Source organism: Carettochelys insculpta, chromosome 30 (assembly GCF_033958435.1).
Source record: "Carettochelys insculpta isolate YL-2023 chromosome 30, ASM3395843v1, whole genome shotgun sequence".
Classification (NCBI taxonomy): Eukaryota; Metazoa; Chordata; order Testudines; family Carettochelyidae; genus Carettochelys; species Carettochelys insculpta.
In genome coordinates, this window is record NC_134166.1 from 3,883,126 (window position 1) to 3,910,322 (window position 27,197).

Sequence of the window (27,197 nt, forward strand, 5' to 3'; positions counted from 1 at the left end):
GTGCGCATCACCTAATAAATTATTTTGTTAGTCTTTAAAGTGCTACTTGACTCCTTTTTTGTTTTGAATGTGTCTAATGTTTCCCTAACTGCCTACTTAGTGGCTGTCTGAGCCCTTATAGTAAATGGTCACCTCTCTGTCCAGCTACACTAGCACACAAGTGAAACAGGTTCTTTGTACGCTGGGTGAGTGAGAACAGCCCCAGACCTCAGGGGGCCAGAAAGCCAAGCACCAAAATAGAGCTACCCATCTCATAACTACTGCTTGCAAATAATGCAGCAGTTAATGCAGGGGCGGCGGCAATACCCAGAATGTAATGCAAGAAGTGGGGGAGGAGCTGTAAAACCCAGAATGCAATGCAACGCATCAGGAGAGGGTGTGTAATACTCAGACTACAATGCCACGCAACGTGACTGTGTGTGTATATGCAATGCCCGAAAAGCAATGCAACAAAAGGAAGGGAGGAGCTATAAAACCCAAAATGCAATGCAACAGGGCCATGTGTATGCGTATATACCTATGTAATACCCAGAATACAATGCAGCAAGGGAAGGGGGAGGAACTGTTAAACCCAGAATGCAACGCAACGCAACGCAACACGAGTTTGTGTGCAACACCCAGACTGCAAAGCAACAAAAGGAGGGGCTGTACACCCAGAATGCAATGCAGCAGGAAGCGCTGGGGAGACAGCCTGCAATACCCAGAATGCAATGCTACAGGGGGGGTGGGGAAGAGCGCCCCCAAGGCCCAGAATGCAATGCAACCGGCGGAGGCCGGAAGACGCGCTTGCAATACCCAGAAATGCAACCGGCCCCATAGCCAGGACTACATATCCCAGAATGCAACGCTGCAAAATAGGACATCGAATCCCAGGATGCATTGCGATTGGTCTCCAACGCAGGACTACGATTCCCAAGGTGCCGTGCGCCTCCTCCCCGTCGACTCACGCATGTGCCTTGTTACTGCGCCCCGCTGCTGGAGGGGCCGGGAGCTGTAGGGACCAAGGTGAGCAGGGGTGCAGCTCCCCAAAGGCTGCCTTGCATGCAGGGAGTGCTGCAGTCAATCGGCCTCCCCAGCTGTGCAGCTGCAAACGGGGAGCAAGGCAGGCTGGAAACCCCGTAGGAAGAACTGGCTCCCTGCGGCTGACTCTCTCACACCTCCTTTGCTGGGGTAACGCGCACCCATAGCTGCCTAGAGCAGCCAGGACGCCTGGGCTCCTTCCCTAGCTCTGGGCGGGGGGACTGAGGCTTGGGGTCCTAGAGCAGTGGTACCCAACCTTTTCATGCGTGCGGACTCCTAGTCGCCCTCCCAAACTGTTCAGTGGCCCCCCTCAAAGCCTGTTCTAGCTGCTGTGTGCACTTCTTCATTCAACCAAAAAGGAAACCCCGGCATAGATTTTGGACAGCCATTCACACCGGGATTGGAAGATACATTTAAAAGTAACAATTTTTAGCAACTTTGCAATTAATTTAAAACATTGTCTATGATTGTTTTTATTTATCGTTCTTTCAATGGGCCCCTGTCATACCCTTGTGAATTCCCAGGGGTCTGTGAACCTCAGCTTGGGCACCATTGGCCTAGAGAATTATGGGGTAGAGGAAGAGATGGAGCCCCTGGGTGCTCTTTCCTTACCCTGATGCTGACTTGCTTGTTGACCTTAGGCCTGGCGCTTGCTGGAGCTGGCAATCCGTGACCCACCGCGACCAGGGGGACCATGCGTCTGACTGTGCTGCTCTGCATGGCAGCCAGGATGAAGCTGCCCCCCGACTATCGCCACGGCATCTACCGGCCCTGGACGGTCAAGGCCCAGCTCCAGAACCCCCCTGGGAAGAAACGAAAGAAAGTGTTTGTGGAGCCCATCAGCAAGGAGGACTGGAAGGTGTTCCGTGGGGATACGGTGAGCACCAGCAATGAGCCGTCTCCTTTGGGGTCATCCAGAAGGGGGCTTCCTGCAGTCTCAGGGCTGGCAGCCCCCTGCCCTGCTACCCCTTGTGTTTTGAGCCTCCCCGCTTCTCCCAGCTGGCTGCACCCTGTTATTTCCACTCCTGCTGTACTGGCTCTGGTCTCCTGAAAGACCCAGCAGCTGCTGTTATGGTTGAGTCTGTGCTGCAGCCTTCTAGTGCAGCCACTTTCAGACACATCCCTTTAAATGTACCTGGTTACAGGGCACCAAGTTACCCAACTATTCCATGACTGCTGACTCTGTTTCCACTGTCTCCTCTCACCAAGGACGCTCCTGTTTAAAGTCTGAAGTGGGGGACAGATCCTTGTAGAAAGGGATTGTGCCCTGATTTGGGGAATGTGTGACATGGTCCTGTGCCCCAGTAAGGGCCACTGCCTGAATGCATGGTGATTTGTGAGTGAAATGAACCTGTCTGTTTTCCCTTGGGGCTCAGGAGAGGGTGGAAAGAGCAGGTGGAGCGCTCCATCCATTTTTTCCCGTTCTCCTAGAATCAGTTCCCTGTAACTGAGCACTTGGGTGGCTGCCTAGCGGAGATTCATGTGCCCCCCCCACCCCAGCTGATTAACAGAGTGCCCACAGAGAGCAGTATGTGCTTCTGCTGGTGGTGCACATCCATGCCTGTGTTGGTGCACATAACAAAATTCATTCCACCCATGGAGTTAAAGAATAGAGGGAACACTGTGCAGAAGGTCTTCTGAATTAGCTGGAATCTGTGTGTCTGGGCCCCAGGTGCTGGGGGAAGGAGGAGGAGCCCATGTGGAGTTCTAACAGGGACTGTTGTGTTTCAGGTGGAGATATTAATTGGGAAAGATGCTGGGAAGCAAGGAGTGATAAACCAGGTCATCCGAGCTCGCAACTGGGTCTTTGTAGAAGGCTTGAATACGGTAAGGACAGGACGGGGGTTAAGGTCCAGTCTCCTGTGCATGGACCAGCTGGAATCTGAACTGCTCTGCTATGTGTCATAGGCCCTCTATTGCTAATGGAGATCCTCCTTTGGCTCAGGCAGCAGGGGCCTGGTGCTCAGTGTAGGAGAATCTGAGCTCTATCCCTGTTGCTTCTCAGGGAGTTCGGAGTCTGTAGTGCACGGTGCCCAAGGAATTCTGAACACGGCTGTGCCATGAGCCTGTTCCAAGCGGTGGGGTGGGTCACTCCTCTCTCTGTGGCTCAGCTTCCCCATCTGTAAGACAGAGAAGTCTTACTGAGCTGTGAGGTTGGACCAGCTTGTATCCTATCGCAGAATGGTCATGGTATTCCCCTCTCCAGCCCAGCAGCCACTGGTGATAGCAGCATAAGGTCACAGTTCAGTCCCTGCGCTGGTTGGGTCTCCTGGCCCCAGGGACTCTGCTCGGGCCAGGGCTTGGGGAGGAGGTGGTGGTTTGAAGCACAGCTCTTTGTTTCCAGCACTACTGCTACCATGGGAAAACCTCCAATTACCCCGGACTGTACGTAGCCACCGAAGCCCCCCTGCTGCTCCGACAGATCTCCCTGATCGACCCTGTGGACAGGTAATCCAACCGGGGCTCTGGTGCGCTGGGGCTGCCAAGTGCTGCTGTGAGGCCTGTAGGCATGCGGGAAATCAAGAGCAGGGCTGGAAGTGACAAGGAAGTGATAGGTGCAGAACTGACGGCAGTGCAGTGCTGGGAAGGGCAGGAGGTGGGGACTTAATAGATGTGCCCCAGAGAGTTGGGGTTAGGAGTGCTGTGCGGTGGGAAGGGGGGGTGGGGGTTGAGGGGTAGGGGGGTGTCAGGACATTGTACTGTGGGGAGCTGGAGGAGTCAGGGAGTCAGTAGGGGGCACTGTGGTCGGGGGGAGCGGGGGTAGTCAGTAGGGGCGCTGTGCTGGGGGGAGTTGGGGTAGTCAGTAGGGGGCGCTGTGCCGGGGGGAGTCGGAGAGTCACTAGGGGGCGCTGTGCCTCGGGGAGTCCATGTTGACACCAATGCCTTGGCATTGATTTTTTCCCCCATTCTTGGTAGAATAACTTTTGTTATGTGCGCCTGGGCATGTGCAGATGTGCACCACCCGTAGAAACGCACGCTGCCCACTGTGGATGCTCTGCTAATAGCTGGGTGTCACCTGAATCCCTCCTGGGCGGCCGCCCAAGCTCTCAGCTTACAGGGAACACTGGCCCTAGGGGATGCTGCTGTGTGGAGGGTTGGGGCTGGGTGTAAAGGGAGCTCATTTCTGGGGGTCAGCGCTAGCTTGGGGGCGCAGTACTGTGGCAGGTAAAAGGCTTCCAAAAACACTGATTAACTCCTCCCTCCCTGGGAGGCTGCTGGCTGCCTTCTCGCACCCACCGCTCCCGGGATCTTTCCTGAGCCCACTGTCCCATCCCGCTAGGAAGCCGACGGAGGTGGAGTGGCGCTACACAGAGGAGGGGGAGCGAGTGAGGGTGTCCGTGCGAACCAGCAGGATCATCCCGCTACCTGTCTACCAGCGCCGGGATGGCATCATCCCTGAGGAGTGGAAAGGTGAGCAGGTTTGCCGGGGACTTGTCCCACGTGGCCCTGGGCGGTTGGATGTTGCTGTCTGCTGGAGGGTGCCCGATAAGGCTGAAATGGCAATTGATGCCAGCAAAGCAAGCTGTCCACATGCACTGCCTGGCCAGGGGAGCTCTGCGTGGCCCGTCCGGTCCATGGACTGTCCCTTGTGATGCGAGACCCATTTCTGGTGGTAGAGTCTGCAGCATGGGGCGTGCTCATAGCCTGAGTCGGTCACTCTATCCCTGCAAAGGGCTCTTAGTTGCCTTCATGCCCTGAGTTCTGGAGCCACACAGGGCCCCACCCAGGCCTTGGTGTAAGTGAGCAGCCACGGAGCTGCTGTAACATGCAAGCGACTCTCAAGGGGCCATGGTGATGTTTTCCTGCAGGTGCAATGCTGAGATGGGCCCAGTGGTTTTGAGAGTTCTGTGGAATCTGCCCTGCAGCGGAGCCAGGATGGGGGACAGCAGTTCTGTGCGCTATTTGTACTGCAAATTGCCTCAGAGCGTGGAGCACCGGCTGCATTTACAGCTGGTAGCTGGGGTGAACAGCCCTGGTCACGCGCAGATGTGGGGAAGCCGAGAGCTGCTGCTGTCACGCTCGTCTCTCTCGTCCCCATCCGTCAGAAGAGGGTTTCCTGTCTGGAAAGCGATGACACTAAACCCCTGTGGCTTTTTGATTTTGTGCTGGGCGATCCCACTTTGAACCTGCTGAGTTCCCCAGCAATGGGCCTGGTTCCCTCCCACCCACCGGGTCGTGTCGTTGCTGACACCAGCGGGGATCACATCTGAATAGAAGCCCCCCTAGCCCCAACTCCAGCAGGCCTCAGTACTCCTTGCCCTGGTCTTGATGTGGCCCAGTCCAATCTGCGAGACATGAGCCAGACTGCAATTCCACTCCTCCCAGAGCTGGGCTGGCCCGGCCCCGCAGGGTTAGCGGGAATGCTGTCTGGTTCCCTTCCCCCACAGCTGGGCCCATCCCCCGGGAGCGAAACTCCCTTGGCCCACAGCCATCGCTGCCGTGCAGACCGTTCCGTGGGGTGGTAACGTGCTCTCCCCTCTCCCCCGGCAGACGGGCCAAAGGACACCTCTGTGGAAGATGCACTGGACAGGACCTACCAGCCCTCCTTGCAAACCTTCGAAGAAGAAATTATGGAGCTGCAGGGCATCGTGGAGACGCGCCGACCTAAGAAGTCCTACTGGTATTAGCACCTCTGCAGCTGTGGAGACAGGCCTCTAACCGGTGACCCTGGAGCTGCCCAGCTGCAGTCTTACTTCTGGATGGCACCAGCCTTGCTGGCCGGCCCAAGGCTGTTGCTGTGGCTGTAAGCCCCTTGCAGCCCAGGCCTACCCCTCCCGCTGGCTGGCCTGCAATAAAGACATCCTGATCCCCTTTTGTATGCCACCCTGGGCCGTCTTTCTGAGCGGCAGCATGTGCTACCCTCCCAGGACAGCCTGGGCAGAGACCCCCCATGGGGCTGCCCGTGTGGAACTGGTTCAGGGGTGTGACTCCCAGCTGTTATGGTAGAAGCCAAAGGTGGCCCTGCTGCGCTCGGTGTTGTACAAACACAGGTACCTGTAGCGTGGTGCTGATGGGCCATGGGTTCAGGGGAAAAAGTGTGGTGCTCTCATGAGGGGCTGATGCAGTGATGGCAGCCAATGATCTGGTGGTTGCCTAGTCCTTGCTTTGGGAGGGGGTGAACTGAACCGAGAGAAGGGGGCACCAGGACAGGGGTGGAGCTGAGCTGGAGTGATAGCAGGGGAGGGCACAAGGGCAGGACATCGCCCCACCATGCTGAATCTGGTGGGGGTCTGGGCAGCCTCAGGTGGGCCCCACCTTTGGATATAGTTGAGGTGGGTCTGGTACGCCCTTTGGCTCAGCCTCTGGGTACAGGAGGAGGCCTGGCATCTGGGCTGCCAGATCCCAGCTCTGCTAGTCTGAATGGGTGACCTCAGGTGAGTCACTTAGCCCCTGGGGGGTGAGGACGAGGGGATATTTCCTTCCATTGTGGGGTGTGGGGAGGAGTGTAAGCACCTCCCAAGCTGGGATACAAGGCAGCCATGAACTTCCCTGGTTTGGATTAACGCTGCTTCTTGTGGCACTGCCCAGCCCCTGCGCAGCATGTTCGGGACAGACGCGTGTGTCCGTATTGGTCCCCAGGGAGCTTACAGTCCATATAGCAGCAGTGAGGAGAAAAGGAGCAGGGATAGATAAGGCAAAGCCAGCAGGATGCCCCGCTGCTCTTGGGCCAGTGTTTATTGGGGGTGAGGCTCATCTGAATGGAGAAAGGGACATCAGCAAAGTCAGGAATGAGGGGGACAGGTGAAGCCGGTGGAGGGCAGAGACTGAGCAACCAACCCATCAGCACCTGGTGGAGCAGCTGCCGCCTGTTATCCCTCCATCCCTGCCACTGTGTCTCTCCTCCAGGGCTTTCTCTGGGGCTAGCACTTAAGCCACATGGCTCAGAGCCCCAGGAAATGTGGGTGCAGGGGAGAATCCTCCCTGCCCTTTAGGGGGGCTGCAGGGGGAAGGGCTTGTCCTGGGTGGGCCATGTCCCCTCCCTCCCCATGTACAGCTGCTGCAGAACTTGGTGAGGCTGCTGTAGGCTTCCCCAGTTCCTGCCTCTTCCACGAGTGCCACCGCCTCCTCTTCTCAGGGGCGGCCGTGTGCTGTTCAGAGGCTGCCACGTTCCTCCCCAGAGGTGGCCACAGCAGGCGATGCCTGAGTATCAGTGGAGGCTGGTACATGTCAGTCTTCCCCCGTCAGCCCGGATAACACGGAGTCCAGCCCTGCCTTGGCCGCCACCAGCACTAAGTTCCGGGGTGAGAACCTGGGGTTAAACAGAGGTATCAGCTGGCACTGGAAGCCTGCAGGGGGAAGAGTGAGAGGGAGACATGAGTTCACGTGGGGGCAGCCCCTCACCGTGGCATGAGCTCTCTCAGGTCTGCCTGCTTGTTGAATGCAGTTCCCTCAAGGCAGGGGCCAGCCTGGCAAGGAGGCAGCTGTAGAGCCAAGAACACATCTGCTTCCTCCCCATGTGAGTGGAAGGCCAGCGGGAAGCACGCTTGGGCTGGTCAGGCCGGTAAGTGGGAGGTCACAGGGACGGACGTCCTTGCTTGCCCGGTGGGGAGTTAGCCTAGGGAGCAGCAGGCGGGCAGGCCTGGTGTTTCTGTGGACTAGAAAGGGCTGTGATGAGGGGGAGGGGAAACTGGCACGCTGCACCAGCGTTGGGGGTGAACGTCCTCATCCAGGGCAGGCAGTGAGTTACCCCTGCTCCCCCGTGCCAGAGCCAAATGGCTACAAGGAGCAGATTGGGTGTAAGTGCCAATGGGGGCAGCCTCTCCCCCACAGCATGGGGTGGGGGATGGGTCGGTCAGTGGCACTCACCTTGCTCCTGCAGGTAGATCATCCTGTCCAGCAGGATGAGGGTCTCCACCAGCGGTGCCAGCAGCAGGGCCAGGCTGAAGAAGGCCACCACGTTCTGTTGCTGGGCCAGCATGGAGTCCACGCAGGCCCGATCCAGGGGGGCGAGGGGGTCCAGCCCCACGCGCTGAAAGCCCAGCCGGGCGTACCTGCCAAGGCAAAGCAGCATGGCCCTGTCCACTCTGCTCCCACCACCCACCTCAGGGCAGCTCAGCAGCGCTCTCAGGTGGCCCTCCCTCCCCTTCTGCCCCCCCACAGCCACTTGCCCCTCCCCGTGCCCTTAGATCTAGCCATCAAACCACATTCCCATCCCCAACGTGGGACCAGAAGCCTGGGGTCCTGGCTGCCCAACCCCTCACCAGAACAACTAGTTCTACTCTCACAGGCATCAGTTGTCAGACTGCACGGGTAGCAGCCTGGGCATGTGCCCAGAGCCCATTCAACCTGAGTTGCCCTCAGCTTAAGAGCGTGAGCTGGGGGAAACCAGTGATGTGTCAGCCCTGTGCCTTGGTTTCCCCATCTGTGACAAGTGGAGAATCGTGCGCCTAAGTTGTTCAAATAGCAACCCATGGGAGCAGTGAGCTGGGTGCTAGGAATGGGGGCCAGGGGTCTTAGCTGCTTTCGATTCAGAAGCCAACCAGACCCTGCGTGGCGGCGGGGGGGGGCGGGGACTTTCTGTGTAGATCTGAACTCCTCCAATACAGAGTCAGAACTGGAGTCCCTCATCTGGCCTCCCCTGGCCTCTCGGGATGGGGAGATCCAGGTGACAGGGCAGGGCCCAGCTCTGCTTCATGGCTGGGGTGAGCTAGACATTAAGACGCGCCGTGTCGGCTGACTCACTCCTCAAAGGGCAGCTGGTGGGCCTTGGTGATGGTCTGTACCCCGAGGCGTCTCTTGGCCGGGTCAGCTGCCCGGATCAGCGTCTCTAGCACAGCCCGGTAACAGTGGGTACGCAGGACGGGGCTGTCGCTCCTCAGCCGTAGTGCGTAGTCCTCCACAGCGTGGCAGGCCACTTCCCGCGCCTTGTAGGAGAGGGCATGGCCCGGCAGGCTGGCTACCCAGGTGCTCAGGGGGTAGCCATACTCAGGACAGGTGGCGGAAGGGGGCGGCGGTGCTGCCAGGCCAGGGGGAAGGGGCTCCTCCCGGGTGGTGAGCTTCATGTAGCAGCAGGCCACCGAGGTCATGGCCACCACATGGGGGCAGCGGGTGAAGTGTCTGAGCAGGGCTACGCTGAGGTCCCCACATGCGTGCAGGCCGGTCAGGAGCACCTCGCTCTCTGCCAGCAGCCCCAGGGGATTTACTGCCAGAGAGGGATCTGAGCCTCCCCCACGCCCCTCTCCTGCAGCAGCCAAGCAGCCCCATTCGCCTGCCTGGCCCATCTCTGTGCCACCCCCCCAGGGTGCTGTGGGGGAAACAAGCGTCTGTGGCCCTGGCGAGTCCCACATGCCGCTGGCTTTCAGGGAGGAGCCGCTCTCTGCCGCGGGAGAAGGGGCTGCGTCTGCTCCTCGTGGTGATGGGAGTAGGAATTCGCGCCATGGTGCTTGGGGGTTGAGCCATCCCGCCACGTGCCTTGGCCCACAGAGGGAGATCTCCCACGGACCCTGCAGGGTGCGAGAAGCAGAGTCACTGACGCGAAGCAGACAGCTGCTCGGCTGAGCCCAGCGCTGCAGCAGCTGATCACACAAAGGCTCCGACTAGGCTGGGATCCCACCTCCACCAGAGGCAGGTGCAATCTCCACCGAGCCGGGGGACCACTGTGGAATAAAGGAAAGTTCCTTCCCCCAGCAGTAAAGTGCTACTCCTTGGACACTGGTTACATTCTAAGATCCAGGCTGGACATCCTGGCGGGGGCAGATCAAGCTTGTTAACAAAAGGCCACCCAGCAGAGCCGCGAAGAAAGCTCTGATCTCCTGAACCCTCCCCGACCCCTCCACTGCAACTCCTGGGCTATGCTGCCACAGCTGGTGCCCAGACAGTTTTCAGGGTAAAATGGTAACAGCCTCTCCTTGAATGGGCTGCAGCCAGGACTTCCTCTGGAAGCGAAGCATCAGGAAGATCTCTCTCTCTCTCTGATACTGGGTTATCTGAGCATCTTGCAGCTCAGTCCCATTGTACAGATGCAGAAACTGAGGCATGGGGTAGCTTAAGTGTTGCTCAAGGAGCCAGGAACACAGCCCAAGTCTTCTGAGTCCCAGCCCGGTGCCATACCCACTAGGCTGTTCTTCCAACTCTGAAGGAACCGACCATTTCCTGGTTGGAAGAGCCCACCAATGCAACCCAGTAGCCTTGGGGCCTCTTCTCCATCCCCCGCTACCCTGTTTACCTGGGCACATCGTGCTTGCTCCTTCTCCAGCACCCACACCAGTTCTTGGTCAAACTTAGTTGCCATGTCAACCAGGCGTCGGTCTCCCTCGACTGCTGTGACGGACAGGCCCAGACCGAAAGCCAGAAAGCGAGAGAGGTGGCCCTTAAAGGGGAACACAGGACAACATCAACAGCACTGCTGCTTTGGGGTTTTCAACAAGGCCTTCCCCATGCCACACCCCAGTGCTGGGAAGTTCAAGGTTACCCTGGAGGGAGAGGGGCTGCAGGCTTGGGTTGGGAGCCAGTGACAGTGCTGAGAGAGGGCAGGTGAATCAGCACTCTGGTCACTGCAAATCACATGTGCATCACCCCATAGGACCTGACAGAGGGAGGGACTGGCTAACGAGTAGAACACCCGAGCTGGGGAGTGCTAAGGGGATAATTAGCCCAGTAACTGCAGGAAAAGGAGCGCAGGACAGAAGTGCACAGGAGAGAGAAAAAGAAAGGCAGGCAGCCGAGCCAGGGTCAGGGAAGATCATAAGAACAGCCACACTGCGTCAGACCAAAGTTCCACCTAGCCCAGTGTCCTGTCTTCTGACAGAGGCCAGTGCCAGGTGCCCCAGAGGGAGTGAACAGAACTGGTAGTGACTGAGTGACCCCTCTCCTGACATCCATTTCCAACCTCTGACAAACAGAGGCCAGGGACACTGTTCCTACCCATCCCGGCTAAGAGCCATTGATGGACCGAACCTCCATGAACACAGCTTGTTCTTTTTGGAACCCTGTTAAAGTCTTGCTCTCCACAACATCCCCTGGCGAGGAGTCCCACAGGCCTACTATGCACTGAGTGAATTGAAATTTCCTTAGGGTCACCAGCAGGCCACGGCAGGACTCTGAGTGGTGACATAAAGATAAAAGCAACCCTGTGACCCACCCTGTCCCCCATCCCATGCAGCAGGAGACCACACACCTCCCCACTGCAGGGAGGGACCTGGGACGCTATACAACAAACCACAGAACAACAGGCTCCCAGACACCCACCTGTCCAGAGCCAATATCTACCACCTGTTCACACCTGGTGATTTCACTCAGTTTCTTCACCACCTGAGAAAACAAAAAAGGTGCAGATTCAGCAAGGAGCTTGTCAGCAGAACAGCCCCAGCTGTCTACCTTGGATGTAGAGAGGGAGACACCGAAATCCACTTTGCAACAGCCAGGGAGGTAGCCTGCACCTCAACACAGCTTCTGCCTACTTCAGAGCACAACGAGGCCCCTTGTGTGTAGCTTCTCAGTCAGGGATGCAGGGACCGAACCCTCAGCTAGGAGTATGTTGGCCAAATGGCCTTGGCAAATAGTCTTCACAATTTTCCTTACTGTGATCCTATGTTACAACTGAAAAACCTGCAGGGCCCCCTGGTGAACAGAGGAGAGCAGGGACCCGTCTTGGACCTGAGCGTGAGGCCCTTGCCCTCTGGAATTCCAAAGGAAACCCACCATGTTGGCCTTTGCCAGAGGAAGGACTGAACTCAAATCGCTGGTTTTCCTCCTCCAAGAAATGCCATTCCTAAGTGCTGCAGAGAGGCCCCTTCTAACTACTCTGATTGTGTTGTCACTCTGCTACCAGGAATTATACTATGGAGGCTGTTGCTCATTCTGCTTTGGTGGCATTCTTGCCACGTGGGCTGGAGATGGTGGAGAAAGGGGGAACGATACAGCCAACTGCACTGCTGGATGGAAGGGGTAGGTCAATGGAGTGGCACATTAGGTTGCCTTTGCCTACCATACAGCATTGCTCTGAACGACTTGTGTCATCACAGTGCTAGAAGCCCCAGTCAGGAACTAGGACCAGGGTTCCCTCCAATTTTTAACATCCATGCATGGAATATGTTTTGTTATGTGCACCAGCAATATAAATTCACTGTGGGTGGCTGTGGGCTCTCTGCTATTAGTTGGGTGGTACCTGAATCTTTTCTGGGTGGCCGCCCACGCACTCAGCTTACAGGGAACACAGACCAGGACCCCGTGCTGCTAGGAATCTTTCACCTGTGGCTCTGTTCCTGAACACACCACACCTCTTCCAATCAGGAGGCACTTTTCCATCATTTTCAAACAGCTTTGGATCAGACTCTTGGGTATTTTCATGCAGACTGACTTCCAACACAGTTCACAGGGCTTTAAGAAGAGGAGACATGAGTTTCTGGTGAGATATTAGGAACAAAAGGTTTGCCACACAAGCCATGGTACCATGCTGTCTTCTCTTCTTATTACAGGCAGATAGAGCCTGATCCAAAGCTCACTGGAGTTGACAGAAAGGCTCCTGTTGATTTGACTGACTACAGCGGGACAACTAGAGCACCAGGATAGTCCTGGAGCTGTGAAGCAGGAAGAAAAGCCCCATAGACTCCAGAGATGGACATAGTAGATCCAAGGTCTGTGGGTTGGATTCATAGCTATAGATATGTTATCATTCCCACCAGGGACAAAAATGCTAGTCACAAACCTTCCCAAGCTGCCAGATTTCATGCTGCTTTTTGGGTTTCACGTGCTTCCGGAAAAGAGGCTGCAGCTTAGAGCTCTGACACTGGTTCTCCCTGAACTCCTCCGGCCTCCCATCTACTGACGTGCTGCCCCTGCCACAAGGTGTTCTGGAGAAAGCCAATTTGTGTGCTGTGGCTTTAAAGGCCAGCAAGGAGAGAGGCCACACTGTGCTGTAACTGACAAGAGTGAGGGCTGCAGTTAGTGCATGGACAAGGCCGAACAGATGACATCTGTACTAATCACTTCATCCACAGAAGAAATGTGGCAAAGTTCTGGGGTGGTACACGGCAGCTGTTGAGCAGCGCAGAGGAACGGTAGGGGTCAGTTTGGAATGGGTGGTAAGGAAGAGGATCATGCCCAGGTTGAAAGGCTTGGAGAATTTAAGGAGGCAGATATACCTAGCCACTAAGTGGCTGAAGTTTCAGCTTTGCTGAGAGGCAGCACTCTTCTAGAACTGAAAATGCAGCCTGCAGACACCAGCCCTGCCTGCCATCATATGATCTTTGAAACCTCCCACAGCTTAAACAAGCCCCCAGGGGATGCTACTGTAGCCCCTTTTACAGTAGAATGTTCTTACTAAACTTCCTCCGGTCTTCCTTTCTCCAGCAAGACAGCGGCGAGTTGTGGTGAGGGGAGGTCACTGAGCGCAGCCTGCCAGGAACTGGGAAGCTTCCCCCAAAGATTATCAGTGAAAAACTCCTGAAAGGAAGAAAGGGTGACCAGGAGGGGAAAGTTTGGGTAACGGCACTCATCATCCAACTCCAACCCCAACTGAGATAGTGGCCCATCCCTTTCTGCTAGGTGCTGTACATATATATATATACAGTGAGAGACAGTCCCTACCCCTAACTGTTTAGAATCTAAATCAGGGGTTAGCAACCTTTCTGAGGCAGAGTGCCGAAGTTTGACCTTGTGACTTCTAACTACGGTCTGAGCGCTGGTGATACTTTTTTAAAGTCACTACTTACAACAGCCTCAATAATAAACAAATAAATAAATAAATGAAGATGCAGAGCTTTACTGATTAGGTTAGGGGGTGGTTAGTGGCATTAGCTGGTCTTTTGTTAATCCACACATGGCCTAGCTTTGAGCAAGCCGAGGAGAGGAACCGAGCTCCAGCCTTGCACGCCGAAGAAAACTGGCTTGTATGCCACTCTTGGCACCCATGCTGGGGGTTGCTGATCATAATAGACAAACCAGATAAAGAACTGAGAGTTAAACTGAGGCACAGAATAGGGGTAGTGACTAGGCCAAAGGTGCACAGCAGGTCCATGAATACCAGTTTCCTAAGTCCCAGGCCAGTACTTTACATGGTGGACTGTGTTGCCTCTCTGCAAAGCTTAATCATATTGTGAATAGTACTTACTATGATGTAGGAGTCCACGATGGAGCCATAGAGAGAGAGGACATGGGTGATGTTCACTGCCAACTGCTTCTGCTCATCCAAAGAGAGGGGCTGGCTGGAGAACCCCATCATGGCAATGGCTGTGGGATAGGCCTGAGATAGGGAAATGGTGCATGAAGAAAGCATTAAAACCTGCTAAAAGTGGGCAGAATCACCAGACAGGGCCCAAATGAATGCGCCTGGCTCTTCTCATGACTTTTTGTACCAAGGAACCTAGTCTATAGAAGAGGTGGGAGGTATTTCCTGGGGGAGTGGGAAGGTCAGTCCAACAGGGCATTTCCCCCTGGCATCTCTGCTCACGAAGATGCCAGGCCCGGGTTGGTGAAGTTGTCTTTCCATTAGCAAATGACTTGAGGTCCAACAAACTCATTTCATGTATGAGGCTGAACTGCCCTCCAAAAGTCTGGATCCAAGCTGGCTCCTGGGAGGGGAAGGTCCCATATACTATTGCCTTGTGCCATTGCTGCGCTGTGCCATGAAGCTAGGATTACCATAGCTGAACATTTGAACAATTAATGATGTAACACATTAATACAATGTGGGTTGGTACATACAGACACTCCCTCTCAGGGGGTGTCCTCTTTTTTGAAAGTTCAAATATGGTAACCCGAGTGAAGCAGCAGCCTGTGAACATGGCAGTGTTTGACCAAGACGTGCCATCCTGGCATTGGTGGGGTGGGGCGCAGCCACTGAGCTGTCATGAAGAGCTTTATGTCATCTGACTACGCATCACTGGGCATTAGAGATGTAAAATCCTGTTTAATTAGTTAACCAGTTAAACCGGGGGTGGGAGGGTAGTGTTTGGGGAGGCTGAACCTGGCTGGGCAGGGAGCAGTCTCCCTGCCATGGATGAGTCCGCTCCCACCCACGGCACCCCATGGAGCTGGAGTGACCCCCTGCCTGTGGTGGGTGCAGGCTGCTCCCGCCCTTACCATTTAACTGTATGCCGTGAGCCTCATCTATCTAGTGTGAAGCTTCCAGGTTAGCCAGTCACCCCTTACCATCCCTACCGGATGCTGCCGTGACGTTACACTCACGGCACATGGTTGTGAAGTTATGACACGAGGCATTCCCATGACATCAATGAGGCATTGCCGTGACACCACATCATTGTGACATCACCTTGAAACACTGTTGTGCCATTACACTGGGTGACATCACATTGTTCCGATGCCGGGGCTGGGGGGGGCCATCGGTGTGATGTCACTCAATGAGGTGTTGCCATGACACGGGCTGTGACATCACCATGAGGCGTCGCCATGACAGTACAGCATAAAACTGTGATGTCATGACAGGATCCACACACGGCCGCGAAGTGACGCCATAATGCTGTGATGTCATTGCACAGCACGTGGACCGTGCCGCAGTTCTGCCTGTGACGCGCTGCCATAGAGTCATCAAACGTCACCAGCCTCTGTCCCGCTCCCGCAGCCCCTGTGGCCCCATAGAGCTCACCCTCCACAGGCCTAGAGTGCCCCGCGAAACGTCCCACCCACTCACCGCCAGGTCTCTATGGTCGCTCCCACAGCCTCGCGCGCGGCCCGAAGCGCATGCGCACGATCACAATCTCGCTACTGCCGCAAGAACCTAAGCACGTGCGTAAACTGTTGTACGGCTGCGCCCTCCTCCCACCCCCCCGCCACGCTCAGCCCTGGCGCATGCGCGCGCCGCTCCACTGCCCATGCCCCTTCCGGACGTTCGTCGCGTGTCTCCTTCTTCCCTCTCCCCCTCCCGCCCTCCCCGCGGTCGTTCGCCTTTCCGCTTCCGGTGGGCTGCCCGTTGGTCTGACTGAGCTGAGCCAAGGCGAGAGGGTGAGGGGGGCTGGGAGAGCAGTGGGGTCATGGGGGGCGGGCTGGGGATCAGTGCGGGCGGGGGACCAGCTAGAGCCGTGGGGGGCAAAGGGGGAGGGGATCAGTGGGTCCAAGGGGTGGGGCTCTGGGGATCGAAGGGTCAGTGGGGTGGGGGGTCAGTGAGGTAATGGGGAGATGAGCTGGGGGGCAGGAGAGCGCTGCAGAGGCAGTGGTGGGTGTTAGTGGGAGGGGTGGAGTGGAGGTCAGTGGGGTGGGGGATCAGCAGGGGTGAGAGTTGGGGAGCCAGTGGGGCGTGGAAGGGAGATCCCTGGAAGAGGGGTTTGGGGGTGGATGGGAGGTGGTTGTGGGAAGAGGTGTCAGGGTCTAGAGTGTCAGTGGGAGGGACGGGGGAGATCAATGGTGAGGGAATGGATGAGGGCCAGTGGGGGAGGGGTTTGGGGGTTGGCATCAGCAAAGGGGAAGCTTGGGGATAGAAGAGGGTTAGTGAGGGAAAAAGATGTTGGGAAGGAGAATGTATCCGTGGGGGAAGAGTATCAATAAGAGATGGGGGGGAAGTCTGGGAAAGAGCCATTACTGAGGAGTTTGAGGACTGAGGGATGAGAAGGCTGGGGGAGTACTGTTGCTGGTGGGTTGGTGGGGGCATGCAGTGGTGGGGGAAGGAGGGGTCAGGAGGGAGGAGTATTACTGAAATAGCTGAATGATGGGGATGGGTGATCTGTGGGGGGGATGTGATGGTGAAGAGGTGATGGGTTCATGGGGGGAGAGAATGAGCCAAGAGGAGAGGCACAGCTCAATGTGTCTAGAAAAAAACAAACCACAAAGAACAAGACACTTCACTGCACCTGCATCCCTCCCCCCAGGGAGAGGATGAGAGACTGTACACATGGCAGGTGTCGATGCTGTTATTTAATGTATAACAGGAACATGCTCAGACGTGGGGTTGAGTTTCAGAGCCAGAGTAAGACTAGACTAGGCAGTGGCAGGGAGTGGTGGGGGAAGCATTAATGAATGACTTAGGTGTCAGTGGGTGGGAGTGATTGCAGGGAGCTAGGATGGGAGGACTATGGCCGGGGGGACCATGGAATCAGAGGAGGGCTCTGTCAGGGGAATTTCTCAGTAAAATTCTCTCAGCTTTGTAGAGATATGTGTTTTGGAAGTGCCCCTAAACTTCTGCCACATACATGCTTTTTACCATTAATGAGCTGCTGCCAAGATGAAAACCATCATCTCTAATGCTCTTTGCTGTGGTACAGCCAAGATTGTTAATGCTGAAAAAATTTTTAAAATCCCGGTTACCTTTTGCTATTTGGAGTCTTTCACTCTCGGTTTCTCAGGTCCCTGCACAAAGCTGGTTTGTTTGCATCTCCTGCACGTCAGTGGGAAGTTTCAGTCCAGATTAAAATGGATTGTGTTGAAAGGGTGAAAGAAACATACATGGTTCTACATACGTTGGAGCTTTGTTCTTTTACACACACCCTTTTTGTTCCCCAGACCTACATTTTGTTTAGGTATTTTCCACACGGGTATAAGGAACTGAACCAAATCCCACTGGTGAATCTTTCATTATTTATTAGTTAGTAAACTGCTGAAGGAGCTGTCAAATATGGTCATATCTGCCGCCCTAATGCCACAAACGGATCTTATCAGATCACAGGCTGAATAGGGTGGTTCAGTTTCACACTGTAATGCAAACACTACAAGAAAAAAAAACTATGGGTCCTGTGCAGTGTGGTTAAATATCTACTGGTTGTTGCACGTACGCAAAATCCCATGTCCCACATGGTTTTTTTCTGCAGGTGTCAGTTTTCAGATGAGACATAAAATAGAGACCACGATCAGTCCTACAATCGTAGGTGTTTTAGTTCTGATGGTCAAAGTCCTGAACCTGAGTCCTCCCTGTACTTTCAGCTGCTTACAGAATTTTTCTTAACTTACTCACCTAACTGTGGTGGAGTGTGGCTGTAGCCAGGATGGGCAGGAATGATGTTCCTAGCCTCTGTAAGAAGCTGGGAGTGGGTGACAGCGGATGCACCACTTGATGATTCTCACTGTTCTGTTCATTCCTTTGGGACAACTGACACTGGCCACCATTGGAAGAGAAGAAACTGGGCTAGATGGACCTTTGGCCTCTCCCAGTATGGCCATTTTGTGTGCCAATAGCTGCCACCATTTCACTGGGGAATGGAGCGATTATAATGCAGAGAGAGCTTCTCATGGCTGTTGAGATCCTTTTCCTGTGATGAGGAATGGAAACGTTTTTGATTTTCTGTTTCAGGTAAGGGCACAAACCTCTGCTGAGCAGTGTGCATGGGGCTGGCTGCTTGACAGGTAAAAGAGGCTGGGGCCCCCTCTCCATTGTCCCACCTACTGTGGCTGCCTTCCTCCAGAACCTGCCATGTCGAATTTGATCATAAATGTGGACTTGAGCCTCCGGCAGGCGCCCAAAACAGGGACTGCCAGTAACCAGAAACACCAGCGCTTTGTGAAACAGCGCCGCTTCCTGGAGCGGAGGGGTTTTCTGAAGCAGAAGCAGCTACCGCCATCGCAGCATCATCCTCCCAAAGGCCAGGTCTCCCATCAGGACTCCAGCTGCTGGGAGAGGACCAAGAAGAAGTGGCTGGCCAAGGATCAAGCAGGGACAGATCAGAACTCTTTCCAGACTGTTGGGTTTTCCAAGCAGCCAAAACCCTTCCCCAAGGCAACTAACCATTGTCGCGTCATCCAGCCTGGCATCACCATGGACTCCAGCTCCCATCTGCCTTGTTTTCCTGTGGGGGCGAGGAAGGTGTCATGCAGATCAGCTCAAGCCAGTGGGAGCTCTGGGAACCACGGTGCCCAGCCCCTCTCTGGAATGCAGAAAGCCAGCTTGCTGAGTGAGTATGACAGCGGCCTGCCTCCCATGGCCAGGCTGGGCAAGCCCAGCAAACTGGTGGCCATTGACTGTGAGATGGTGGGCACAGGCCCTGGTGGACGTAGCAGCGACCTGGCCAGGTGCAGCATCGTGAGTTACAATGGTGACGTGATTTATGACAAGTACATTAAGCCCATCAGCCCCATCACTGACTACCGGACCCGGTGGAGCGGCATCAAAAAGCATCACATGAAGAACGCCACCCCCTTCACAACGGCCCAGAAGGAGGTGAGTGCCTAGGGCATTGGTTTGGCTGGCGGGATTCGGTAGAGGGCATGCTCAGCCCATACTAGGTCAGTGAGCGCTGAGCTGCCAGGAGTGATGTGCTTGACTCATTAGGGGATGCTCTCTGTTCTGGTGCAGTCTGGGATGAAGGTTTCCAGTGTCTTAAATCCCTGCCTTGTTGGTCCTTGGGGGCCCTTCGCTTCCTGTGGTCCAACACTTTTCTGAGCATCTCCTCAGGTCAGTCGGTCCTGATCTCTGCTGGTGCCTCTAGGCTTTGCCGTCCTTAGCCAAAGGGATGAACGGCCTGGGACATGCGGGCACCCAACATCTCTGAAGAATAGGACCTTCATTAAGTCTGTGCCAACTCCAGAGGTTTGAGTCCACACGAGCTAGCTCTGGACTTTACCCAGGCAGTCAGCACGTCTCCACTAGCCACATGCTGAGTCCAGCTCAAATGCCCTCCCTGACTCAGAGTGCTGTACTCAAACCACTGAGCTGCACTGTCTCTGCGTTTGTATAATGGGTGGGCAAATATCAGCCCACAGGCTGCATCTGGTCTGCCAGGGTTAGTCCCTGCTGGCCCCCACCCCTGTATTTACTTGCACCCCCGCAAGTGTTGGGCGATCGCAGCTCTCATTGGTCACGGATCGCAGTAAACAGCCAATGGAAGTGGTGGGAAACAGTGTCCTGGTCCCTACCATGTTCCACCACACCCATTGACCTCCAAGAGTGATCTCTAGTCCACGAGAGCTGTTATTACCCAATACCTGCAGCGGCGCAGGTAAATGTAGTGGCAGCCGTCCACCAGGGGCTAACCCTGGCGGCCAGTGCATTTGTATTACCCATTTCTGGTGTATAACTTGTTTGGTTGGCTGCCCACTAGAGGGCATTCCAACCCTCTCTTTAATCAAGTGTGGGGATGCCTTCATTTTTTTATTGTCCCTGATAGTTACAGTCACCTCTAGTTTGGCTGTAGGTGGTGGGTTTTCCTGGCATCAGCCCTTGGCTCTTGTGGCCTTTTTGGCGCCTCGTGTAATGGTCCCGGGGGCAGCCACTTAGAACGGAGCTCAAAGCAGCACAGGGCTGTCAAACAAAGGAGAGAAGGGGGCTGGCCACAGTGGTGTGGAATAAGCAGAGCTTGCAGACAAAGCTGGCTCTGGCAGGGTCATGCTCAGAGATCTTGGGGCGGTTGGGGAGCCGTGTGGGTGACTCACTTGGGGGCGCTTTTCGGGGTTCCCACAAATGTTTTCCGTCCATGGGCAGAAAAAAAATTGTGACATGCACCAAGGTATGTGCAGATGCACACCACCAATAGAAATGCGCTGCCGGCTGGGAGCTCTGCTAATTGTCTGGGCAGCACCTGAATCTCTCCTGGGTGGCTTCCCAAGTGCTCCACTTACAGGGAACACTGGTGTGCTCCCGTCTGGGCTGGTGCTGACCAGTGCACCCTGTAAGCTGAGCACTTGGGTGGCCGCCCAGGAGAGATTCAGGTGCTGCCCAGATGATTAGCAGAGCGCCCACAGTTGGCAGCCTGTGTTGGTGGTGCACAGCTGCACATGCTTTGGTACACATAACAAAATTTATTCCGCTCACAGATGGAAAAAAAATAGAGGGAAGACTAGTGCTGACCCCAGTGCTAGGGACCAGTGTGGGCTACTCAGTGGGAGGGGCTGTCCCCTTGCAGTTAGTGCTGATCCCAAAGCACCGGCAGTGTGGCTGGGCTGCAGGGAGCAGTGTGGGTGACTCAGTAAGGGGGTGCCTTCCCCTCAGAGGGCTGTGGTACACATGTTGCTGTCCAAGTGCCGGTCCCCAGCATTCCCAGCCCCTGAGCTGCCCTTGTTCCCTTGCAGATCCTGAAGATCCTGGCAGGGAAGATCGTGGTGGGCCATGCCATCCACAATGACTTCAAGGCGCTGAAGTATTTCCACCCCAAATCGGTGACGAGGGACACGTCAAAAATCCCCCTGCTGAACCGCAAGGCCGGCTTCCCGGAGAACGAGTCGGCCTCGCTGAAACGCCTCACCAAGCAGCTCCTACACAAAGACATCCAGGTACCCTCTGCCTCTGGGACCGGCCCTTAGGCACCAGTTACGCTGGTGCTTAGCAGTCCTGTGGGCCATGCAGGCGACCCTAGAAACCTGAGCTCTCTTCTCTACTGCCTGTGCTGCGTCTGGCCACCCGCCCATCCTGAAAGCCCCCTTATTTCTCAGCATCAGCCACAAGGGGTCTCTCTAGAGCGGAGCTGCTGCGTCCAGGGGGCACTCCCTCTAGAAGCTAAGGAATCAGTGGTCCCTGTAAGCTGAGTGCGAGGGCAGCCTCCCAGGAAAGATTCATGTGCCCCCCCAGCCGATTAGCAGAGCACCTACCGTCAGCAACCTGTTTTTCTATTGATGGTGCCCATGCGTTATGCCTCTGTGCACATAACAAAATTTTTTCCATCTTTGGATGGAAAAAACTGGAGGGAACTGTAGGGGAGATGTGGTCTCTGCATGGAAGAATAAAGTGGTGTCCCTTGTCTGGCCAGGGGTTTCATTAGTGAGTGAGGTGAGGCCTTGCCCTTCCCAGGAGTTGCTTGCAGTGCAGTCTAGTGAACAGAGCACATGAATGGAGCCCGAGAGACCTGCATTCTCTTTCCTGCTCTACCATGGGTGACCTTGGACAAGTTGTGTCCCCTATCTGGGACTCAGTTTCCCCATATGTGCAATGGGACTAATGAGGTCGTAAGCTGGCTGTTTTCCGGGAGCTCTTATCACCCAGGGAAGTAGTCAGTGGAGATCAGGACTCTCAGATGGCCCCACTGGCTAATGTCCCTGATTCTAACCATCCACACAGGTCACCTTTCTCTTCTTTGTTCTCCACAGGTTGGCAAAAATGGCCACTCCTCGGTGGAAGATGCCAAAGCCACCATGGAGTTGTACCGGGTGATTGAAGCCGAATGGGAGGGGCAGCTGGCGCTGAACCCCGAGCAGGAGTGAGTGGCAACGGGGCCTGCCCCCATACTGCCAAGGAAGGAGCAGGCCCCAAACTCCAGAGCAGGCGAAAGGCCGGTAGCAGCAACATGCAGGACCTGATCTGGTGGGGAGCTCCCAGGCCAGGCCGGGGGTAGGAATATGGACCAGCTGCCCAGGGACAGTGAAAGCCGGCGAGGGAGCAGGGGGCAGCTGGTAGCAACCATCACACGTTACCTCCAGGTCACCACGTTCTGTCTCTTGTGTCTTGTCTTAACCCCAGAGGGGAACCAGGCTACCTCTGAGCTAGGGCATCCGTGTTCCGCCCACCCCTGCCGGATCATGCTGTGGGCTCTCCTGGCCACCCCTCTTGCTTGGTCATTACGTCCGGTAGGATTAGAGCCCTCTTGCCATGTGGGCAGACTGTGTCACCTGGGGCACCAGATGGAGACGGACTCTTGGCGTCTCCCAGTAGCAGGTCCTGGCCAGCAGACTTGGAAATCAGCTGAGATACGCACACCTCCAAACAGCCCCCAGGGTCCGTGGCTGGACCGGGCCAAACAGGGAACTCTCACTATAAGGCAGGGGTCTCAAACTCAGTTTACCTTAGGGCCAGTCCTCAAATCTGCCTAGTGGGCAGGCGGGAACCCCCCTGGCAGGGCTCTGGGGTGGGGAGCTCTCCACCTGTTCCCCCCCAAAGCATCTCTCGGCCCCACCTGCTGGTCTGCCTGCTAGTCCCCTCCCCCTGTGCCTTCCTGGCCCCGCCTGCTTTCCTGGGGTTATTTAATGCCCCCAGGGGCCCTGGTGCCATCACTGGCAGTGCAGCAAGGCTAGAGCGGCTTCTTGCTGCTAGTGCTGCACCTTTGCCAGGACGTCTCTGTGGCCCTGGGAGGCGTGTGCAGAGCTGGGCTGTAGAATGGTTCGGCAAGGCCTCCCAGGACCTGCGCTTTAGGGGGTCCTCACATCCACTGCATACTGTCCTAGGGACAGGCTGGTCCCTCATACTTAGGTCAGCCTGCGGGGCCCTAGGCGGGCTGGAGCTGGCAGCTGGGTCAGACCCTCCCTCTCTACTGGCCCCCAGGGCTGCAGCTGTGCATGGAACTGTTGGCCACGGACGACACCTGGGCTGTGAGTTTGAGACCCTGGATAAACAGACAGATAAACAGCCTGCAGGAGAGGCTAGTTACAGCAGCTGCCCTGGGTCTTGAGGGAGAACGGCTCTAACCACTGGGGTTCTTCTGGGTCCGATTCTGCTCTCATTTCCCTGGGCATTACTGCCTTTGACTTCAGTGGAGCCACTCCTGATTTCCATTGGTGTGAACGAAAAGCGACTCGGGCTCAACAGGTGACCTCGCGCAAGTCACGCTGCTGCTCTGTGCGTCCGTTTCACAGCCTGTGACACTCAGGGTGTGCTCCTGACTTCCTTGGGTGCTGCCAGTGGAACTGGCAAAAGCGGTGTTCAGACGAACGACGTCGTTAAAGCACTGTTTCAGCCAAAGCCAACACTGTTCATGAGTTTGATCCCCAATGGCTGCGTCTACACTAGCCCAAATCTGCAAATGGCCGTTTCGAAGATTACTAATGAGGCGCTGAGATGCGTATTCAGCGGCTGCGGCTCTTCGAAATTGCGGCTTTTCGCTGCTGCGTGGCTCCTCCAGACGGGTCCTTTACAAAAGGAGCCCGTCAGCTTCGAAATGGCATTATTCCAATCTGCTGGTAAGGAATAAGGGGATTTTGAAGTTGGCGGGGTCCCTCTCTGGCCGAGCCATGCGGCAGCGAAAAGCCGCAATTTCAAAGAGCCGCCGCCTCTGGCATGCTAGTGAGGTGCCGAATATGCATTTGCGTGGCCATTTCAAAGATTTGGGCTAGTGTAGCCATGGCCAGTTTGAGCCATTCACAGAATGGTGAGTGGCAGTGGTGATGCCCAGTGGTTAGGGCACTCACCTGCGAGACAGGCTCAGATTTCCGCCCCTGAACCAAACCTGAAGTGTCCTTTTTGCCACCAGACCCAAAAAGTCACTTCTGTAGTAATGAACTAAAACCATTGGAGCTCTTCCCCGGGAGGGGCTATAAAAGGTGCCTCTCATTTAGGAGCCTGCATTCAATTCCAGATCTCCTTCAAGAAGGTTGCTACTGGCTAATAAAAAGGGTCATATCTTGGGCATGGGCATTTCCACCTGTGCAAAGGGGAAGTGGAAGGCTGCCTTTCCTGAGCCCGGTCCGGTTCCTCCTTGCTTTGTGCTGGTGTCAGTAGCCGCAGAGTGCTGAGAATGGGCTCCCAGCTCTTGCAGCGGGACATGGTTGGTATGAGCCCTGGAGTCCCTCCATGGTTGAGCTGTTCAGTGGGGTGCATTGCCCAGTGAAGGCTCCCATGCATCTTTGCCATTGTGCTAGGACACAGCCATTTATCTGGGATGGAACTTGGTGTTTTTCACATATGCGTGCAGCTCCGCACGTCGGCGTGACTCCACACCTGTTTCCTTTTAGCCAGCAGCTGGGAGCCATTCGGTGCTTTGTTTCAGTTGTCGGGTTGTTTGAAAGTCAAATATGTCACTGTCAAAATCACTCGTAAAAAATAAACCTGAAAAGGTTGGTTCATTTCTGCAGCTGCGGAGCTGGTATGCTTGCGGCTGGCTGGACAGGTCCTCTGTTTGGGGCTGTGGTCCTGGTTTCCGCTGGGGCGCTGGACTGCTATTCCCATGGGGCACTGGGGCAGGGTTTGGCAGCAGGGAGTCAGGAATGTCTCTGCAGTGCTGGGTTTTCAGGACAGGATCTGGGGTGGCGTACAGGTGACACTGATTTCTGCACACTCAGACAGCAAGGAGACGTATAGGCAGGGCGGTGGAGCTGGAGTTGACAGTGCAGTAGTGCTGGTTATTGGGGTGTTCACGATGGTGTGAGGTTTTCAAGAGTGGCGTGTGTGTTTGAGGCACCTCTGTTTTGTGGGATGCAATCGGAGACACCTTAGAAAGGGGTTGGTTTTGTACAGACCCCTTCGGCGGATCGCCACCAGGGAACCCAGAAATCACTAGTCAGTTTGTAAAATCTGCCCCTAGGCATCACCCGACTCTCCAAGCCTGGCCTCTTCCCTGGTCTCTTTGTGGGTGGTAATTCTCACCAGCCACCTGAGGGCACTGTAACCTAAGGAACTGGAAAGAGCCCTGTGGCAGCGGGAGTGCGGAGCGGGGAAATGTACCTTGCTTGGAGCCTTCCCTGCACACCCAGCTGTGCCCGGCTCCCGGTCTGGGGATTGGCTCTGGAAAAGGCAAACAGCCTTCAGCTGACAGCACTGGGTTGCATGTGGCAGATGGACTGAGGGATTTGCTGATTAATTTCAGCAGATTCTCAGAAGAGAGCCATCAGCCCACCAGCGTTTGTAATCCACTCGATGAACAGAGCCTGCCCCAGGGGTGCTGGACCCCACAGTGCAGCCAGGGCAGACGTAGCGTGGGCTTGTGGTTAAAGCGCCAGGGTGAGACTCCAGCCAGAGTTGGGTTCAGCTGCCCTGCAGTTAGGTCACAAGTTCACGTTCCCCATTATGGAATCGCGGGGCTGGAAGGGACCTCAGGAGGTCATCGAGTCCAGCCCCTGCCCCAAGCAGGACCAACCCCAGCTAAGTCATCCCAGCCAGGACCTTGTCGAGTCAGGACTTAAAAACAGGACTCTGATGTCGGTGGGGGCTGGGCAGTGCCCGACGTGACGGGGCCCTGAGCTCGGTGGGGGCTGGGCAGCATGGGCGGGCGCAGAGGAAATCCATGCCTGCCCCACTCCCTACCCCTGGCCTATGCCTCCAGAGGAAATGACACTGGGACTCGGGGCTTGTTCAGGCTCCCAGGCCATTAGCAGCTCTGATCAGGTCCAGGTGTGGCCGGGTTAATGCTGCCAAGCAGCTGCCACCCGGGGGCAGGGGTGGGGAAGGTGTTGATTCCAGTCAGGCCCAATTTGGCTGAGTTCCCTCCTGCTGCTCTGGGGCGGGGGGCAGCAGACATGAGGGGGGGAATATCTTGGGGGTGCATTGGGGCAGGGTGTAGAAAGATTGGAAGGGGGTGTTTGTCGGGGTATGTGCAAGGGGCGGGATCACTGGCTGAAACCCAAGGACCTGCCTGTCCTAGCCCCGTCTCTGCCCTCCTGCTGACAGCTGAGGCTGCACAGGCCCTGGAGCTGCGGGGTGGGGGGCGGAGGGGTGGGGAGCACGTCCCACATCTCTGGTGCACGGAGGCCAGGCGCCTGCATCCTCTTGCTGTTGCTTTTCCAATCTAAACCAGTCCTGGAGGTGGGGTCAGCAATGGGACAGCTGGCCCAGGAGGGGAGGGGGGTTGCAACAGCAGCTTTCCATGCCAGGAAAGTGAGCCCCCCCGCCCCAGCTCCCCGGCATTATTGGTGCCAGAGTCCCGGGGCAGCTTGGCAGGGCTGGGGTAGCTGGGGGAAGGCTGAGGGTCAGGACTGGGGGCCAGCACAGCAGAGCTGAGGCAGAGGGTGGGGTCCCAAATGGTGCAGGGGTTCCAGGGCTGGCAGAATGTGCCAGAGGGCCTTTTTGCTGCTCTAGAAGGGAAGTAGTGTCTAGCGGTTAGAGCAGGGCAGGCTAGGGACTCGGGATCCTGGATTCTAATCCCCTGTTTGCCACTGACTTCCCATGACAGCTCATCCAAGTTGCAGCCTTGTGCCTCGGTTTCTCTGTAAGTTAGAGACAGAGGTGGGAAAAGTCTCCAAAAGGTTACTTGAGTAAAAATGCAGCTGCTCTCACTTCTGGGTCTTTGCGGCCAATCAAGATGTGACACACATGTGCACGTGTACTTTTACACAAGGAGTTTTCCAGAGGGACACTGGCAACTTGTACTTAAGTACATTTCCCCTGAGGCAGTTGTACGTTTACTCAAGTAACTTTTGGGGCACTTTTCCCACCGCTGATTAGAGATCATATTTCCCTGACTGCGATATTTCAGGCTAGTTAAGTAGAGAGAGTTGTCCGTGTGCAGTAGTGAAATATTACGCTAGGTGTGGGATCAGTGACTACTTTCACAACAGCTATATCCTGCTGCAGTGAAGCGTGGTAGCTGTTTATCACACAGAGTTACCACCCAGCACTAGAATGCAGCCACCTCTGGGGTGGGACACAGTACTGGTTTAACAGCCATCAGCAATGCTGCGTAGGGTTCAGTCACACAGCACTGAAGTGTGGCCACCTCTATGAT

The 27,197-nt window shown here is 55.7% G+C and overlaps 3 protein-coding genes across 6 annotated transcripts; 2 read left to right on the top strand and 1 right to left on the bottom strand.

Moving 5' to 3' along the window:
- Window positions 1-851: 851 nt before the first annotated feature.
- Window positions 852-5,838, top strand: MRPL24 (mitochondrial ribosomal protein L24). Its single transcript, XM_074981034.1, has 6 exons — window positions 852-1,005; window positions 1,662-1,897; window positions 2,752-2,847; window positions 3,365-3,468; window positions 4,301-4,431; window positions 5,512-5,838. The coding sequence occupies exons 2-6, from the start codon at window positions 1,715-1,717 to the stop codon at window positions 5,646-5,648; spliced, it is 651 nt and encodes a 216-aa protein (XP_074837135.1). The 5' UTR covers window positions 852-1,005; window positions 1,662-1,714; the 3' UTR covers window positions 5,649-5,838.
- Window positions 5,839-6,681: 843 nt separating this feature from the next.
- METTL25B (methyltransferase like 25B) lies at window positions 6,682-15,720 on the bottom strand. 2 transcript variants are annotated; one of them, XM_074980994.1, is made up of 10 exons: window positions 15,611-15,720; window positions 14,072-14,203; window positions 13,283-13,404; window positions 12,668-12,881; window positions 12,211-12,339; window positions 11,209-11,271; window positions 10,187-10,330; window positions 8,704-9,464; window positions 7,828-8,012; window positions 6,682-7,307 (listed from the first exon to the last, which is right to left on the bottom strand). In XM_074980994.1, exons 2-10 carry the CDS (start codon window positions 14,180-14,182, stop codon window positions 7,189-7,191), a joined length of 1,848 nt encoding a protein of 615 aa, XP_074837095.1. In that variant the 5' UTR covers window positions 14,183-14,203; window positions 15,611-15,720; the 3' UTR covers window positions 6,682-7,188. The 2 variants fall into 2 exon arrangements, with proteins under 2 accessions (XP_074837095.1, XP_074837096.1); XM_074980995.1 differs by lacking the exon at window positions 12,211-12,339.
- A 79-nt stretch (window positions 15,721-15,799) lies between these two features.
- ISG20L2 (interferon stimulated exonuclease gene 20 like 2) lies at window positions 15,800-24,603 on the top strand. 3 transcript variants are annotated; one of them, XR_012642857.1, is made up of 5 exons: window positions 15,800-15,921; window positions 18,197-19,060; window positions 20,908-21,108; window positions 21,919-23,540; window positions 23,875-24,603. XR_012642857.1 is itself a non-coding variant. In XM_074980681.1 (4 exons), exons 2-4 carry the CDS (start codon window positions 18,317-18,319, stop codon window positions 22,030-22,032), a joined length of 1,059 nt encoding a protein of 352 aa, XP_074836782.1. In that variant the 5' UTR covers window positions 15,800-15,921; window positions 18,197-18,316; the 3' UTR covers window positions 22,033-24,603. The 3 variants fall into 3 exon arrangements, 2 of the variants coding, with proteins under 2 accessions (XP_074836782.1, XP_074836783.1); XM_074980681.1 differs by having other exon boundaries at window positions 21,919-24,603; XM_074980682.1 differs by lacking the exon at window positions 15,800-15,921 and adding an exon at window positions 16,683-16,811 and having other exon boundaries at window positions 21,919-24,603.
- The last annotated feature ends 2,594 nt before the right edge of the window (window positions 24,604-27,197 follow it).